Below are 19574 nucleotides of genomic sequence, written 5' to 3'. Positions count from 1 at the left end.
TACATAATATTGATACTGTAAATTTAAGGGAAATTTCCCAAGAAGCCTTTACTGAACAAATTGATTTCTTAGGCATGCTGACCGCTTTCTGTTCATACATTACTATTTCAACTGGTTGCAGAATTTAAACACTTTTTTCAAATGTTTAAATTATATTTTTGAAATTTGAAATTTTTACAAGTATAATTTCACAAAAGAAGTTGGAAGCTTTACTAATTCATTAATACATTTTTATTTATTCTTTCAAAAATAACAATATTAGAAAGAAAGAAAAAAGAATTTATATAGAATATATAAAAGGCAAAAGTATAAACCTTTTAATAAATGAACTGTGTTGAAACAAATGAATATTGTATTGAAACATAAATATGATCTTAATAATTTAATACAAATTTATGTATTTATCTCTTTTTCTTTCACTAAATTTTGGTTATGAAAAACCTGGCAAAGTCATTGGTTGAGGATTTTGCAAGTAGGACATCACAACTGCAGAAATGGAGAGCCTATAAAGCAAAAAACAAATAAATAAATAAATACACAAATAGTTAAAAGCATTTTCCATGCTTTTGCAAATTTATTCTAACCTAACAAATAAAAATTAATTTCTAAATTTAAAATGTATATGCATTTATTTATAGGCTTTATAAACTACTAACAACCATTCAGAATCATCCCAAAAGAATTTATTATATTTTTTCAAAGAAAATAATAAAAAATTTTATTAATACATAACAAATACTGTTTGTAGGATTAAAAATTAATAAGTGAATGATAAACACAGTTGCATTTTTCAAAAAATAATGTTTTTTATAAATATTAAAAAAAAAAAAAAAAAAAAAAAAAAATATTTGGCATACTTTGATTTTGAAAAAAAAAAAAAAAAAAAAGTTCTTAGGACATGAAAAAATATATAAATTCAATTTTTAAAAGATTTCATTTTATATACTTTTGTCTATGCAATCTGGAGGGATAGATATGAATAAGTTCACAATACAGATGAAATATTTTAATTTTCAGTATTATATTTATATTCAAATACGTACATAAATGACCATTTATTTAAAACATTATGCAATCAGAAATTGGTAAGAGCAATGTTGTTAAAGATTCAATTAAAAAAAAAATTAATTTACAAAATTTAAAAACTGTTATACTATCTTAATATGTTAAAAATAAAATAATTAGGAGGGAAAAAAAGATGAGAATGTACAATTATACAAAGTATTAATTAACAACAGATGATAATAGTTTATTAATGTATAAAGGTTCATAAATTGCATAAATTATGATGAATAAAACTGAAATGATTTTCTATATTTTAATATATGGGTGATGTAATTCACAAAGACAAAAAAAAAAAGTTAATTATGCCTACATGTAAATTTTTCATTGACTTTTTATTGTTAGCTAGCAAACTAACAGAACAATACATTCAATTTAGTAGTCATTATATTCATTATTTATTAATTCGTATTATGAGTTTCAAAATAGATCACAGAAATAACTTGAATCAGAAGCTGAATAATTATCCATTACTAAGCTTTAATAATGCTGAATGTGATACATTATTTATTAATACCATAAATTCTCAAAACAAGATTTTGTCAATTTCATCATTGATTATTATTCTAAAATGCATATCTTAATTTACATTCACAACATAAAGAAAATTGCTAATATCACTATTTAAATTATAATAGCATCTAATCTCTCTATTAAAAAAGATAAGACAAACTGCTTTGACTTTTATTTAATATCTTATACTGTGTTAATTTTGAATCTCGCATATAAATTTAGTTATCATTCTTTAGAGAATTTATTACACTTTTATACTTTAATATGAATCTAGCTGCAGTTAAATATTAAAACTCAAAATAGTGTGAACTAATATATATTTATAGCTTTTGCTTTGATTTGTATGCAGGACATTAATGAAAATATTGCACTAATCAACATTACTAAAATTAAAAATGAATTAATCAATTAATTAATACAGGGGTGTTTGTGGGACCCCAAAAAATCCCCTGAAACTTTTACGGATTTACTACCGGCATTTTGGAGTTTCGAGAAGGGGGGGGGGAGAGAAATGAAAAATTACAATTATGAAGTATTGAATGACCTAATTATAAAAGTTCAATGAATTACTTTTTTTGCAAAATTAATAACCATAAATTTTTAAACATATAAACTACTACATTTTATGCAAATATTTTAAATTATCTGAATTAATTCTTTTAAAAAACATTATCTAATTTCTGCTGCTTTTTCTTTATTTTCTGATGTTCGTGGGCTTGTCTTTCTTTTGTGGTGAACTTCATAATTGCAGGAAGGTTGACTTTTATTTTCCTCATTTACAGTTGAAGAAATTTCCTCGAGAACTGCACCTGCAGAGATAGAAGCAGTTTGCTTTTCTGCTAATGTAGAAGGGTTTTCAGAGACTTTTATAGGTGACTCATCTAAAATACATGTTTTTAAGTCCTCTTGATATGTTTTCCAACTTCTGTTCATATTCAGTAAGAGATCTTTGTGAATTGGATCAGTCATTGGATTTTTTGAGCCGTATTTTTCACATGTGGTTTCTTTAGAAGCCATTAAATCATATTTAATAGTCTGCACTGCATCTAGGGAATCAATCTTAAGAGAGGTTCTATAGTCAGTGACAAGTGTATCCATTAAGTTGAATGCACTTTCCACTAATGGGCCATGGAAGCAGCTAAGGCAGGCTTTGACCAATTTAGCCAATGTAGGATACTTATAATCATTTGTGAAATCATCTTTTAAATTAAAAACTTTAGACCAATATTTATCAATTGTACACTTGACTTGATTTTCACTTTCATCAGATGTGTAGAGCATTTCTTTGGTGATATCAATATCACTCTGGTATAACCTTATTTCAGCTTCTACTTTTGACTTTTCATTATCACTAAAAATATGGGACATAAAAGATGATAATTTTTCAAAAGCTAATATTGTACTGGTTTTACCTCTTAGCTCTGGATCTAATGCTGTAAAACTAATTAGATATGAATTTTTAAGGGGTAATTTCTGTTTCATATGCTGAAATTTCAAAGTGAAATTCTCTTGCGTACATAAATAAAAAAATATTTTAATAAGCGAAACGAAAAATTTACACGTGCATCAATAAATGAAACGAAAATTTTACACAACGGAGAAAAAAAAGTTGTGAAGCGATCAATGACAAATAGCTAATACGGCGAAAAATCCCCCTTCTCTACTTATTGGCTCCACGCCAGGAGAGATAAGACCTTTGAACCCAGAGTCACGTTATCGCACATCTGGTCGAACGAAGTCTCTCCCTTTTTTTTCTGCCGCGCCTACTTGCCGAAAAGAATCCAGAAGAGAATGTCCGAGAACCGGGGGAATGAGTCATAACTCGCAATAAGGAAAGAACAAAAAAAAAAGGTTTTCCCCTTTTTCACGCATTATCACTGCCTTTGGAGAAAGAAAGGAAAAGTTTTCACCACACACACTGACCTTGCGTTTTCTGCTTTCAAAGCAAACAAAATTACCCAGATCAAAATAAATAATTCATTATTATTCCTACTTCCTTTTGAACGACGATCCCCGGAATTTCCGGGTATCGAAGTTCAAAATCCCCGGAATTCCGGGGTTTCCCCGGAGCACAAACACCCCTGTTAATATGATCTTGAAATGGGTTAAAAATCTTTCAAATAATAATTTCCAAAATTATTGCAGTACAAAATTGAAAATACAAAAAAGGATACATAATATCTGTATTTTACAAAATTTTGTAAAATAAACATTTATACTGTTTATTAATAGGAATATTTTTTAGCAGTTTTAGGGCAATCGAACTGAGTCCTTATAGTCAATTTTTAAATACTAATATAAAAAGTATTTAAAGATATATATATAAGCTGAACTTCTTTTGTAACAAAATTTACTTCTTAAAGATTTGCATTATTTTTGTTATTGCAAACTTCTTATAGAAAAAAGATTATATTCATATTGAGAATGATATTAAAGAAGTTAAAAATGATAAACAGCTTTAGCCAAAGTAAAATCAAATTATAACAATTTGTTGAATGTTTTTTGCATCTAAATAAAAATTGGCATTTTTATAATAAAATTAAATATTATATATTGATATTCAAATAATGCCAATAATGAAATTTCAAATAGTATAGTAAAAACAATAATACTATTGACAGAAATGTCTTAATCACTCATTGTAATAAAAATTATCAAGAATTACTTTGAGAAATATACAACAATAGAGGGTTACACCCTCCCACTTGCCCTGCTGACCAAACCCCCAAGAATGACATTTTGAATCCTTTGGGATCACTACATGATTCCACTTACTTCACTAGCTTGCCATATCATTAATGTATTTCTGCTAGTAATAAGAAATTATAACTAGATTCATTACTAACAGGAAATTTAAATTATTTCAAATTGTATAAACTACTAACATTAATTCTACATCAAGTATTAAAATCCAAATCAGTAATTCTAAAATTAAAATTTTCAGATAACAAACAAATATCCATGTAAATGTTATTAGAAAGTAAAAATATATAATTCAGATGTTTTAATTAGCTAATTGGAAAAAGAAATTTCAATGTTTAAATTCGTCAATATAATTTTAGTAACATTGAAATAATTGCTGTGGCAGCGAGTAAGTATAAGATTAATCAAATCAATCAACTTTGAGGAATACATCTTAACATAAAATATGCCTTATTACTTTTATCACATTATTTTAAGACATAATTGAGCAATAATGATAGAGGAGTTAGCTATATTTCAAAGTGGTAAAATTAATTGTTAATAAAAACTGAATTTGTCTCTGCAGTTTGGAAACTAAATAACATATAAACTAAAACATATGCAATTAATAAACTAAAACATATGCACTTCTATATTTTTCATTTTAAACAGAACTTCCTATGAATGATTTTTAACACTTTTATTTAATTTAACTTCTCATTGTTGAAAGTTTTAATTTTTAATCAAAATTGTTCAGTTTACATACATTTTTTTATATTTTCAAACTCAAAAAAAAAAAAAAAAAAAAAAATTGTTGTTGCAGAATGTTCCACAAAGGTAAGTATGTTAAAATTTCCAACTGTTGTCAAATGATGATGAGCAAATCTTACCAGCTGTTATATCCAAATAAGCATATATATATATATATATATTCTCAAAGAGTTTCTAACAGTTTAAAAGATTAGAACTAAATGTTTTTGCATAATGCATCAAATTTCAAACAAATGCTACAGTGTATATTCAATTGCAGTAAAAGTGGTGTTTAAATGTTGCTAAGTAATAAAAATATGTTTTTTAAAAAAATTACAGTTAACTTAAGTAAATATTAAGCATTAAAATTAATATGCAGTTTCTTATTTTTTTTTTTAGTAAAGCAATTTCCATCACAAATTTGTTTCAGAAATGAAATAGTAGTTAAAGTAAAATGAAATGAACACAGCTAGGATTTTTTAAAACCTTCATGCAAGCACTGTAATTACAAAATGATTTTTTTAGAAAATATCTAGTGTTAACACAAAATACTGATGAAGTAATAATTTGCTGTGCTTACACATAAAACTACAATTGGCATTGAAAATGGAAATCTTTCATATTTATTTAAGTTGAAAGGATATTGGAATAAGATAAAATGTCGATTACAACTGGATTAAGATGCAATATCAATCATAAAAAATATTAAAAACAGTTTGAATGCATGATACATAATAGAAAATTATAAAATAAACACACTTACATGAAGCTACTCAAAATTTGTTTTGTATCATCATTTACACGAGAATTAGCAAAACTGATGCTTGAACAATAAAGAGCAACCCAAGCACACCATTTAAGCTGAAAAATAAAAATAAAAAAAAAATTAAAATAATAAAAAACATTCTAAATCTATATATATTAAAATTGAAACAATATTAGTTTTTTCTAACTAAGAAATATGTTCTGTTGACATTTCTTAGTTTAACAACAAGACTTAAAATTTAATCTCAAATTATTGGAATGCAAATAATATTTTACTTTCACATGTAATTTTAAGAAACATTAAATTAAAATTTGTAAAAACCTTGTAAACATTGGAATTACAAGAAATTAAACCACATTTCCTTCACTCTATTCATTAATAGTAAAGTGGGGGACTAATATAGAAGAAATGAAAAATCATTTCAATTTTAAACAATAAGGAGATACTGTGATAAAACATCTATATGATTTATTTCCAAAAATAAAAAAATAATATGAAGGATAAATGTGTCCCTGAGATTTAACTACATCAAATTCATGCCCATAATATTTCAAAAATTAATATATCATTTTATTTCAAAGCTAAAGCAATGAATAATACATGGACAAGGTTGCCACTCAAATTTGAAAGAAAACAAATTCCCTGTTTTTCCAGTATGTATATTCAAGATACAAGGAAATGAGCTAATAGCACTCATGTTCTAGATATATAATACAATATGATTTTAAAGAATAGGAAAAACAAGGAAAGGAAGCATTGATTTAAAATTATTCAAAATAATAGCATCTTAAAAGAATGTTGATATTTACATGCAAAAAAAAAAAAAAAATGTCTTCATTTATTTTCTAGAATTTAGCAATAAAAAATTTATTTATTAAGGGGGGGGGATTACCTCTCATATTCTTTGATTGTAAGACACAAAATTAAGGATATGGACAAAATAAAACACAAAACATTTTTGTTATCATAAAATCATTTAATGGTAACTAACAAAAAAAAAAAAAAAAAAACATTACACAGCAAAATAACTTTTTTTATTTATCTATTTTTGCCATTACAAAGAAAAATTACTTTTTTTTTATTTATCCATTTTTGCCAATTCACATATTTGAGCATCAATTTCTGTAGATTTTTTCAGCCATCAATTTCTTGGAGCTAATTCTTAACAAATAAGGTACAACATTTTTGTACGGTCTAACATACATTTTTTTTTTTTTTTTTTTTTAGCTATTTCTCTTTCAGTGAACATGAGAAAATATTTCCAATATATCACTGAATGAATTAAAGGATGAACGTGACATAACAAGTTTTAATGCCAATAAAATATCTTTTTTGAATGGTTATTCTTGAACATAGTATGATCTGATTTGACATCATCTTTTTCTGTATTCCTTTTAGATAATAAATCCAACATCATAACATCAACTCTTTGTCATGATTAGTGCTTGTTTTTCTATATTGCTAAGGCTTATTTTCTTCTTACAAAGGAAACAAATGGATTTTGCAGAATTTCTCGAATTATTCAGTAAAATCGGAATTGATATTTTTTTTATCTGTCTAATTCAAATTAAATACAGATTTTGAACAACTCATTAATTAAAAAAAAATACTCTAATCTACTTTGAAAAAGCTGACAGTCTCTCAAATAATAAATAACCATTCAATAAACTCAAGTACGATAGACTAAACATCAAAGCACAACTTTTGCAGATTGAATGTTCCTGTCTGGAAATGTATTCTATTCTTACACACAGTTACAATAATCTCGTGCATGCTCATTAATTGCAATTCGGAAATCTCGTGGCAAAAGATCAATTATCTCCCAAATTGAAACTGGACTGATCTACATTGAAAAAGAGGGACAAGAGTAGAAAAGGGCGAGTTTTCACATCACACAAGGTATTGTTTCATTTTTGGAAGCTATGACTATTATCCTTACAATCTTTCAAGATCATAATTTTTTAGATAATATAAATAATAAAAATATCACACAAAAAATTCCTTGCTTTTATGAAATTTTTCAAATTTTCCAGGTTTTATTTTTTTTAATGTTCTCCTAGTGGCAGGGTAATTCAAATAGAATAAAATCATGTAGCTTTGTTCAGTCAATATGCTTTATTTTTTAGTCAATAATGCATTAAAATATAACAATGCAAGAGGAAAATATATAAAAAGAATAATTAAGATGTTGTTCTGCATTCTTATCAATTAGAAACTCAGCACTTACAATTTTAAATTAATCCTAATAATACAAATATTAGGCAAAATTTTCTACACATATATCTTTTTCATCAGAGCTATGGAATTCCTGAATATTATAAGTTATTACATTAGAAATACTGAATGCTCTTCCACATTCAATACTTGTAACATAATTTAATTTCTGGTAAACCTTCAACATCTACATGTAACCTTGTTTGTAATGGTGAATAAACTATATATTTCCACATTAAGCCTTTGCAATCAGATGATGTGCTCAACACAATTCAAAACAATACTTCAGGGGGTTTATTTTTCTTGATTTAATTAGTTAAAAAAAAAAAAAAAAAACTGAAGCACTGCAACAGAATTATTTTTCTGAAAGAATCAACTTAATTATGCATTTTATTATTTTTCTGCTAACAAAGCGTTAAGTAAGTCACTTTAAATTTTACTTGAATTCAACACTTTATACAGTATAAAAAAGAATATATATTCCTAAGAATTGAGACAACAAAGCCTTTTTTGTTTGTTTTGATTGTCATATCAGTTATAAATAGAATACAAATCAATTATACTTAAAGTGGGCGAGAAAATAAGTTTAGAGATATACTAATTCAAACTTTTATTAAAAACTTATGTCACAAACATAATCAAAAATCATCTTTATAAATTTGAATTCAATACATTAACATAATAATAGCAAATAATACTCAAGCTTCTTGATTCATAAAATTTACAAAGAAGGAATAATTCAAAATCTTTAGAATATAATGATTTATAGTTATATATATTTTATATTTTTCCATATTTGTTTTAAGCTACTTATTTATTACTTCATTAAGTGTCTAAAAATTATATATAAATTGTACATTTAAATAAATCACAAACAATATTAAAATTGATGTAAACATAACCTTTTTTCAACATATCAGCATACTAAAATATAAATAACATAACTTAAAATTTCAAAATGTAGTTGAAAAAGAAAAACAAAAGGAAACTTGCTTTCATCATAAGACCAAACATACTGCAAAACATACTAAGAACATTCATATAATCAGGAATTGGATCATCAGTGGGTCCCCCACTAGCACTTGCAGTAGGAAGTTTGTACCTGAAACAAGATATACCATAAGAAGAAGAAAAGAAAAAATAATAATTTTCATGATTACAATAAAACTATGCTATATTTTTTACCCAGCAGAATCATTACAAAATCTCTGATAGCAAAAAATTTAACTCCTTTGGACCTGATTTAATTTGAATGTAAACATTTTGTACTTATTACAGAAAGAATTAATTTCAAGTCTATTAAAATTTAATTTATATTAATATATTAATAATAATTATATGTGGAATAAGAGGTCATACATAAATAAGGATAATTATATATGCGATTATGTCATGAAAGTAGAATTTAGTCATCTTTAGAAGATGAAGTAGAATTTAGCCAGACATAAAGATGAATGTGTGTGTGTCTTGGCACTCTACGGGCCACACCGCTCGACTTACAGCTACCAAATTTGATGCATATATACTTTTGAGATCAGAAATGTGTTACTCAGAGCCATAGAGCTTATATACTGATAGAGGGAGTGCAACCCTACTTTGGTGTAGGACAAGATAAAATCACGTGACCTTGGGACAGAATTTGTGTTCGCTCTAACCGCATTCTCCGTTCACCATTACATTTTAATGGTACATTTCTTTCTTGATTTTAAGTGTTGGATTTTAAAGCTTATTTAAGCCATGGTTAACTATTGCTGTGCAATTGGATGCAAAGAAAAAGTTTCTAAGAATAGTCCTGTATCATTTCACAGGTATGTACACTACACATATTATTTATATCAATTTTAAGTCTATTTAAAATTTCGTAACCTCGATCACTGTGATTTTGGTGTTATAACTGAATAATATTTCATAGTTTGCTTTAGTTATTGTATTAAATTTATTTAACTTACTATTAAGCTTCATTTAAACTGATGTAACTGCATTATAGTTTGCTACTTGCTTTATTTTAATCTCGAATATGTTACAAGTGCTTGGCTGCAAGCTTGACGTGATTTTTTCTCGCCAATACAAGTGTTTACATAAACATTATTGACTGATTAATAATTGTGTATTTATTTTAGTGCAAATAAAGTTCCTTATTATTTCCAACATGTTGCTTCTTTTTTTACCATAAATATTCTAATCGTAATATACCGTGAAAGATATTAAATCACTATTGTGAATGAAATAGTGAAACTAAAATGTAGGTTTTATTGAAAATGTTATATAGTAAAATTTCATAAATGTGCTAGCAGTAATTGCATGTTTTTATAAATTTTAATTAAGATCTAATAAGGAACTAGTAGATATTCTAAAGATAAGAAACTATTAAAGAAAAAAATGCTATCTTTACAAATAAAAATTTTGTTAGAATCTTAAGAATTATTGCGATATGCACATACCCTAAAAACGCCATTTTCGTAGAAATTTTGAATTTCTTTATTATTTTGTATTAAATCAACACATTGAAGATTCCATTAATTTTGCTTCTGCGTAAGTTAGAAGCAAAGTTACCGGCAAAACTATAAACCAAAAGTGAAATATTTAAAACTGATATTAACAAGGGGAAGGCACGAGGTCTAAAACTAAGTTCGGGATAATGGCAGTATACACTTAGAATGTTTATTCATGAAAATATTAAGACTCAATAGCAATCCTTAAAACTTTTAAATTAGCTTATATACTAATAATGTGTTACCCAAACAAGCACTCAAGTAGTTTAGTGGTTAGGGCACTGGTGTAGCATTCACAATACTTGGGTTCGATTCTGGACCAACATATTTGGTTTCTTTCTAAATTATTTCAAAATAATTTAACAGTTTCAATTAATATCTTTTTCATTTTTATCAAAAATAAATATTTATTCTCCTAATTCTTGGATTATAATTTAATTTTAGAAAGAAAATTATAAAAATGAATGCATTTTTTAAATATTCAGAAATTTTTAAATATTCACTTAGGTCACTTTTATAATCTGCTTTTATAAGGTTTTTTTTTTTTTTTTTTATCTGTATGAGATAATGATAAAAGTATTTGAACATGAAATGTAAAATTAAAAGATGTTTTTAGGTAAAGAAGAAATAAAATGTTTACTTAAAGAAGAAAAATAATCACTTTTAATTAATGCACAAAAACAAAGTAAAAAACTAAACATAATTTAAATCAACAAACTAGGCAACTGATGTAAAAAAGAAAACATTATTTTCGAAACCAGTTTTCAAAGAATATATAGATATATATCTAAACTGTTTAGGAAATGTTAATTGGAAATGAAAACCGAATGGACCTAATGCCGGGAGCAACATGTAGCATGGCAGTTTTTGAGTATGCCAAGATTTGTGATATGGTGCCAAGAAAGGTATTTTTACTCCCAGATTTCCCCTGAGTCACGTGACTCATGTTGGGTACACTTATTTCAACAAGAAACTAGTTCCCTCCATTTATATATCAGCTCTATGCTCAGAGCGATTTTTAAAAATTTTTATTTAGAAAATAAATTAACTTAAAAATTAAACGAAATTTTGGAGTTTTTCACAATAACTTTCGAAAATATTATCATACAAATTCGATTTTTACATCAAGTTAAAGTTCAAACAAGTATCTTTTTAACAATACCAATGTTTTAATTTATAAATTAAGGACTTTAAATGGAATTTTAAAAAAAATATTTCAATCATATTTTACAACAATTTATTTCACACACACACAAAAAAAAAATTTAATCTGCACAAGCATATTGCAAATATATGGGAGAAAATTAACTTTTATCAACTAGTTGCCATCACATTGACAAAAGTTAAAAATAAGTTAAATATTTCTGCTATCCTAGAAAAGAGTAATATTTTCAGCATGTGTCTGTAAAAAAAGGAAATAAATGGGAAATATAATATTTTCTAAAAAAATAAATGTAAGACAAAGTTACCTTGATCTTTTACAGTACATACCTTATTAATTCAATAAATCAGCTTTATTTAAGCTAAATGTGTATATACATATTCTATCAATTCAGGGCCCAATGGCTAATTGATAACAGAAATAACCATTAACCCTTTTGCGACGGGTGTGTTATATATGCATCACCAGTGAACATCTCCCACAGCCAGGCGAACTACATGTGTATTTCTAGAAATCGAAATCATGGGATGGTATGCATATGTGCATTTTGAACTGGAATAATTCTTAATTGCCCCTAAATGACTCCCTGCATCCATTACTTTTAAAATAAATATAATTTTAATATCCTGGTTTTCAGTTTGCTAATATTCAACCTCACTTTGGTATTTTATGCATCAGCTATTGCATAGGGGGGGGGGGGGATAAAGACCCGAATTGTGTAACTTTTCACTTGATAGAATCATTTGTTTTTTCTTTTTTTTTAAATTACTGTGTAACTGTAGTCTTTTTGGTTTTTACCGTCACTTCTATTATATTTTGCATCTCTTTTGGATACATTTCGCGCACTTCTCTTTTTATTACGGAAAGCCTTGGTTTTGGTTTATTATGGCAAAAAAAAAAAAAAAAAATGTCAGAGGAAGAATATACTCATATTATGAATGAATTAATAATCTAAAAAGGTAGAAAAGTTGACGACATTAAGATGTTAACTTTATTTTTTACTTTTTTTTCATCTGTCCTGTAGAATGGTTCCTTTCGAGTACACTCCGACCCATACATGCATCTTGGATAGAGGTCTCCCTTCCCAAAAGGGTTAATAATAGAAACATGTGCTAAAATGGTATTAATGAAGTAAATTATATTTTATGTAACCTGAGCTAATAAATTACGAATGTTTATCTTTTATCTAGATGCTCAGCTCCGTGAATCATATTTAACAAAATATTCTTGAGACACTAATATTTTAAATAAAAAGTTACACTGCAATCAACTAAAACAGTCACCAAAACTGACTGATTTATAAAAATTTGAATATCACTATTCAGTAAAAATAGACAATTTTAGATTACTTCATTGACTGTCTCAAAGATGGTACCCCAATCAAGACCCAGGAATTCACAAGACTGATTGGCCTGAGATTATGAAAATATTAATTGTTCTAAAACATCTATTCGAAATTTCACAAATCAATCACATTTGATAGCAGAAGATAGAAACCTTCAGTTATTTATTCGTCAAGAAAATTTTGCAGAATACGATTCCTTAGGACCAAAGGACAGTATAAAATATAGACTTCATAATTTTTTAAAATATATTTATAGACCAAAACAAAATAAAATATTGTTATTAACATCATTTAAATTCTTTTGAAAGTCAAACTAAAAAGAGAATTATATGTTGAATCTGAGAAATTTTTGTTGAATAATTTTCAAGATATTACATAAATTATGAAAATTATTCTGTAGTGTACATAGGACTTAAATGCTGAGCTCAGTACTCATAGATACAGAAAAAGCTTATTTTCAGTAAAAAAGTTTTTATATTAATTAGAATTTAATCATTTCCACTTTAATTTAAAGCTGAAATTTTACAGGAATCAAAAGAAAATTAGCAAGACAGTACATTACTGTTTAACGCATTTATAATAATATAAGTGAATTATATAACAATCAAAATATGAAGCTTAAAAATATTTTGATGAAGAAGCTATTTGGAGACAAGTTACATAAAATATTTATTGAAAATTCGAACAAGCATTAAGACTGGTCGTCAAAGCAGACTAATTGAAAATAGAATAAATATAATTAAAACAAAATAGTATGAATAATTTGAGACATTTATATAGAGGATAAAACACTTACTTAGACAATGTATATAAAGGATAAAAAAATATTAATTTATAAATGAATGAGAAGGACAACTAAATGGACTTTTTTGTACAATTTATAAATAATAATAGTGAACATTTGAAAATATTAACAAATATCTTATATCTTTTGTGATTTAAATTTATAAATTTTTCTACTTTATGTAAATGTAAAATGCACATTTAAAGTTTAAAAAAAACAAGGCAGTAATCGCATTTCTGTCAAGATTTGGCAGTTTTGTGCATCATTCACAAAATCAATATTATAGGCCTAGCTTTCAAATTGCATTAAATGAAATATGAAGCATAAAAAAAAAAAAAAGACTCCTTGGATTTCGTTTTAAATTAAGATATATAGGATTTAAGACATTATTATTACTTAGTATATACTTCATTTATTAAATTAGTGCAACATCCATTTTAACAGAAGAATCAGACTATTCTCAAACTTCAAACATTCATTCTTTTAAATAATTATATTAAGTATTTTTTAAATTAATTCTCTTTCCTATGAACTAATTTAATTAATCAGATTTGCGATTGTATAGTGAGCATTGTCAAACATATAATGAGCATAACACATATTGTTTATAAAAAAACTTATTGTAATGATTTGCTAGTTAAATTATTAACAATGAATAATAAGGAAAATTTCATATAAATTTAAAAATAAATGCTAAATATAATTCTGAGAATGAATGAATTTCTGAGAATGTGGCATAAATATGGAATTCATTAAAAGCATTGCAATTAAATTTATTTTTAATTGTTTTAATATGTTTATATTTTTGAAAGGACATAATAAATTTTACGAAATTCAAACTCCGGAAAACAGTAATTAAAGTCTAGTCTGAAATGTTGTAAAACTAATGAAAAATACCGAGCACAAAATATTTATTGGAGTTGGAGATAACTGAAAACAATGATTTCATTAGAAATAAAAAATAATTTTCCCAATTCTTGAAAAAGTTGAATATTAATAAAGAAACATAACAAACAATAAAGATTTTCATGATAAAATATGCAATTATAAAATGTAATAATGGGTAAAACGAAACGATACATGTAATATTGAAAACGAAATTTAAATATTTTACAAAGGCAATTTTTTAATACAAATAAAGGAATTCCGGATTATATTCTAACGACTTTCAAGAGAAAAATAAATATTCATAATTTATAAGACCAACAACAGAATATCAAACACAACATATAAAATATATAATTGGGAGCCTAGTTATTGGATATATTCAGCATTAATTAGATGACATCAATTTGATTTAATACCTATGGATTTTTTCAGGTCTTCTCGGATCATTATTGTTGACTACTGTAGTAGACATTTTTTCAAAAAAAGGGACAGCTAATAAATATTAATTTAATTAACACACTATAAGGAAGGAAGGAAGGAAGGAATGAGGTTTGTTTTCCGGCGTATGCTCCTGAACGGATTCTTAGCTTGTGCCGGGTTCACAAAAATCAAAACTCGAATATCACAAAAATTTTTTTAAAATCTGTCAGAAGCCACAAGGAAAGCCAACATAGCCTTCACTTTATCACGACCCTGTACGGAGAAATCACAAATCCAGTCAAAAGAGAGTGGAACACAACCCAACTTAGCACGGAGAGAATTTCTCGCTGACTCGTATCTACTGCAAGAAAGAACAAAATGTTCACAAGTTTCTGGAATCTGGCAATGGGCACAATTTGGTGATTCAATGAGCCTACATTTATGAAGAACTGCATTTACTGGAAGAGTCCTAGATATTAATCGTAATATTAAAACCTCATTACGTCTAGATAAATTAATTTTTTTAAGATTGAAAGAAACAAGCCATTTGTATTTTTCATAGTATTTAGAATTTTCCCATTCTAAATCTTGTTTATGTCGTATGATTTTAGTGTAAACTGAACAAGTGTCTTCGGGCGAGATCCAGTCACAAATATTTGAAGAAGTTAAAGCTTGCTTAGCTAAATCATCAGCCCGTTCATTTTCTGCAATTCCCACGTGGGCAGGAGTGTATATCAGTTCTAACGAGGAACATGTCTTTAAGGCATCAAATATAACGCGGGCCACAAAAAGGGCACTTTTGGGAGAATGGAAATTTAGGCATCTCAGGGCTGTCAAATTAGATAAACTGTCAGTCAATAAAATATAATCTTTATGTTCTTTGACAAAGTTCATTACAGCCAGAGCTATGGCAAAACCCTCCCCTGAAAACACAGAGTTAATGTTGTGAACCGTTCCCTTAATGACTTCCTTCGAGGAGCAGTTTATAGCCGCCACCGCAGTAGAATTCTCATTCTTGGATGCGTCTGTGGCCAGTATAATTTGATTTGGGGGTAGCTGTGATTTGAACTCGGCGAACAAACGTTTAATTGTAGTCGAATCCAAGCTCTTTTGTTGGAAGCCGAAGTCATGGGTTTTAATGGTAAAATGCTCACAATCATCCCAACTAACCGGGACCATAATCGGGATTATTTGGTCCAGGGACAGGTTTTTTTGATGGCAATATTCTTCTAAAGTGCCTGCGCAGGGAAGTCTTTGGAAAATGCGGTTAGAGATTACAGACTTCACCTCGGAAATTGATCTCGAAACTTCAGTGTATTCGCGGGCTGAGAACTGATTAACAAAGAATAACACGTTTTTCTTTTCAAACCTAAGTCTCATATTTATTTCATTTGATATTTTAAATAAAATTGGGATAGGTGTCCACCGTGGGAGTCCAAGAGCAAAACGAAGGATGTTGTTTTGTATCGTTTGTAAAGCTGCAAAACCAGCTTTATTTGTCATGCCAACCGTATGTGCTCCAAATTCCATGGATTGTGTAATGCACGCATTGCAAATCTTTATCAAATTAGATGCGTTTGCACCCCATCTGGGAGCAGCCAAACTTTTGATCACATTTAACTTTTTAAAGGCTTTAGTTCTGATCTGGTCGATATGTGAACGGAAAGACAAGGTTGAAGCAAACTGAATGCCTAGATAGCGAACGTTATTAGACCAAGGGATACTACAGCCGTGAAAAAGGACTCCAAACCCCACTGGCGATTTACGAGATGAGAGGTTTATAATATTACTTTTCTGGGGAGCAATATCCATATGCCATTCGTCGCACCAGCTTTCCAGTTTAGTAACACAGAACCGCATCTTATTTTTGATCGCTTCGATATTGTTTTCTTCAACTAAAATAAAAACGTCATCTGCATATATAAAGCAAAAAACATCATTGGGTAAAATGCTATATATGTCATTCATAAAAATTGTGAAGAGCAACGGAGAAAGAACACTTCCTTGCGGAACGCCCCTTTCGTGCTTAAAAAGTGAGGAAGACACTAGTAGTATATATATGCGTGTTCTGGCACACCTTAAGAGCCATCAATATTTTTAAAATAACATCAAAATTTAGAGCAAAAATAGTGTAAAAAGGGCATAATTAGCACACCTTAAAATCCATCAATAATTTTAAAATAACCTCAAAATTTAGAGCAAAAATAGTGTAAAAAGGTCATAATTAGCACACCAAAATAACATCAATAATTTAAAGTATCAAGTCAAAATTTAGAGCAAAAATAGTGTAAAAAGGGCATAATTAGCACACCTTAAAAATCCATCAAATAACCTCAAAATTTAGAGCAAAAATAACATTAACAAATAACATCAATAATTTAAAGTATCAAGTCAAAATTTAGAGCAAAAATAGTGTAAAAAGGTCATAATAAAATAACATCAATAATTTAAAATATCAAGCCAAAACCGAAAGGCTATCGTCTTAAAATCAATATAAATTCATGCGTTGTTCACATTATTATACACATAAAAAGAAATAAAAATATAAGAATAAAAATATAAAAATAAAAGCTTTCACTATTCAATTTTCTTGATATAGCAATCATCATATTTACCATCAACCTTACCTCTATAACCAAAAATATATGAGCCTTCATTAATTATATCAATTGCTTCATCAGATATATTAGATTTATGTTTAGGGAGAAAATATTCTTTTTCTTGCCCTTCAACTTGTAATTTTGCAATAACTATATATCCATATTTAGCAGATTGAATTTTTTTTCAAAGATAATAGAGTGTATTCACCATTCTTTAAATCTTTTAATCTATATGTTACAAGTGGCTTAAGTCTATTGAAAGCTTCCATTTATTTAGAAAAAAATTTTACAAGTTGAATGACTTCAATTGAGTTGATTAATTGTGTGTTTGAATCGATATTTTCCAATGCATTAGATATTTTATTTGTATATGAATTAATTATTTCTTTGACATATTTCGTTATTAATTCATGCAAGTCAGATCTTAAATATTTTGAATTTAGTTTCATAAGTTCTTGTGTAAGTTGTTCTAGATCCTCCATTTATTTCCTTTAAGAATCTATCGTCTTATAATGACCCAATGCTAAAGTGTGAATTCCATCTTCTAAAATATATCTTTTATCATCTTTTGCTGATAAAGCTATTTTATTTATTTGAATTGAATACAGCTCATGTTTCATACTTCGAATTAAATTCTGTGTTCTATATTGATGAATTTTATCAAATAAACATTTTTTATAATCATCAAATGATATTCTATTTTTAACTACAGATTTTTTAACTCCTTTCGATTTTTTAATTTCACATTTTTCTAGTCTGATTGCATACATTTTACTTCTTAAACCTACAAATTCTTCCATAATAACACCACTATTTTCATCTTTCATTTTACCCAATATTTTTTTATTACATCTCGGCATATTATATAGATTATTTTCTTGATAATCAGAAGTATCAAAATAATCAATCATAGATTTCATATCTTCATAAAAATCATCTGTTTTAATATCATATATGAAACTATCTGTATCCATATATAATAATTTAATATTATTCTTATATCTTGGCTTCATTACATTATAATGGAAATCATACATTAAATATTTAGACAAATCTAATATACTCATTCCAACATAGATTGGTTTATTAAAAAGTATTTTTGTCTTTTTCATATGAACAGCAACCAAATTTTCATCAAAAATAGTTCGACTTTTAAAATGAGGTTTGGCAATTAATTTTTTAACTTGATCATAATTACAACATAATCTTATATCTATTCGTTTTCTTATGTTTTCCATGGTTTTTCCAAATACTGAGTTATTCATCAATTTATAAAAATCTTTCTCAAAATCATTAGTTGCTCGTTTTCTCATTTCAGTGTTTAAATCTATATATTTTTTCAACCAATTCGATTGTTTGAATTTCAATATTCTATGTACTTTTATAATTTTTAAACCCATTTTCAAATACTGTTTTAAACTTCTATAATGAACTACATATTTCTCTTTATCGTATAAAGTTGTTAATAACTTACCTTGTTTAGATTTTTCAGGAATTCTATTTTCAGGACATAATGGTAAATCTGTATGATAATCATGTAATTCTTTTGGATATTCTAAATCAACTTCCAATATATATCCTTTTTCTGAATCATCAGGACATTTAAGAATATTTTGTATTGCATTTTGTATTGCATTTGTATTTATCCATTTAAATCCTCCATAAGGTAAATATTGACTCATTGCCCATCCATATAAGTTATTAGCATCTAAATACATTAAAAAATTGGATTCTTTGCTTTCATCATAATTTTTCATATATTTATTATTTGCTTTCCCATATCTATTACAACATTGCGAAACTCCACCTCTTAATCCTTTTTCTAACATAAGAATCATATCATAATCATCTAATAAATCTAATTTAATTTTTGTCATTTTTAACATTGCATCCCAA

General features: G+C 26.9%; 1 protein-coding gene across 1 annotated transcript in view; it reads right to left on the bottom strand.

Annotated features, from left to right (window-relative positions):
• Positions 1-216: 216 nt before the first annotated feature.
• LOC129965965 (PAT complex subunit Asterix-like) overlaps positions 217-19574 on the bottom strand; it is a 36927-nt gene continuing 17569 nt past the window's right edge. Inside the window, exons 2-5 of the mRNA XM_056080277.1 lie at positions 15075-15183; positions 8981-9089; positions 5771-5868; positions 217-503 (exon numbers count right to left, since the gene is read on the bottom strand). Coding sequence (XP_055936252.1) covers positions 431-503; positions 5771-5868; positions 8981-9089; positions 15075-15130 — 336 coding nt within the window. The 5' untranslated portion in view covers positions 15131-15183 and the 3' untranslated portion in view covers positions 217-430. The remainder of the gene's footprint in view (positions 504-5770; positions 5869-8980; positions 9090-15074; positions 15184-19574) is intronic.

This window comes from Argiope bruennichi, chromosome 4 (genome assembly GCF_947563725.1).
Source record: "Argiope bruennichi chromosome 4, qqArgBrue1.1, whole genome shotgun sequence".
Lineage (NCBI taxonomy): Eukaryota > Metazoa > Arthropoda > Arachnida > Araneae > Araneidae > Argiope > Argiope bruennichi.
The sequence above is the reverse complement of the archived record's forward strand: the minus strand, read 5'-3'. Positions and strand labels throughout refer to the sequence as shown.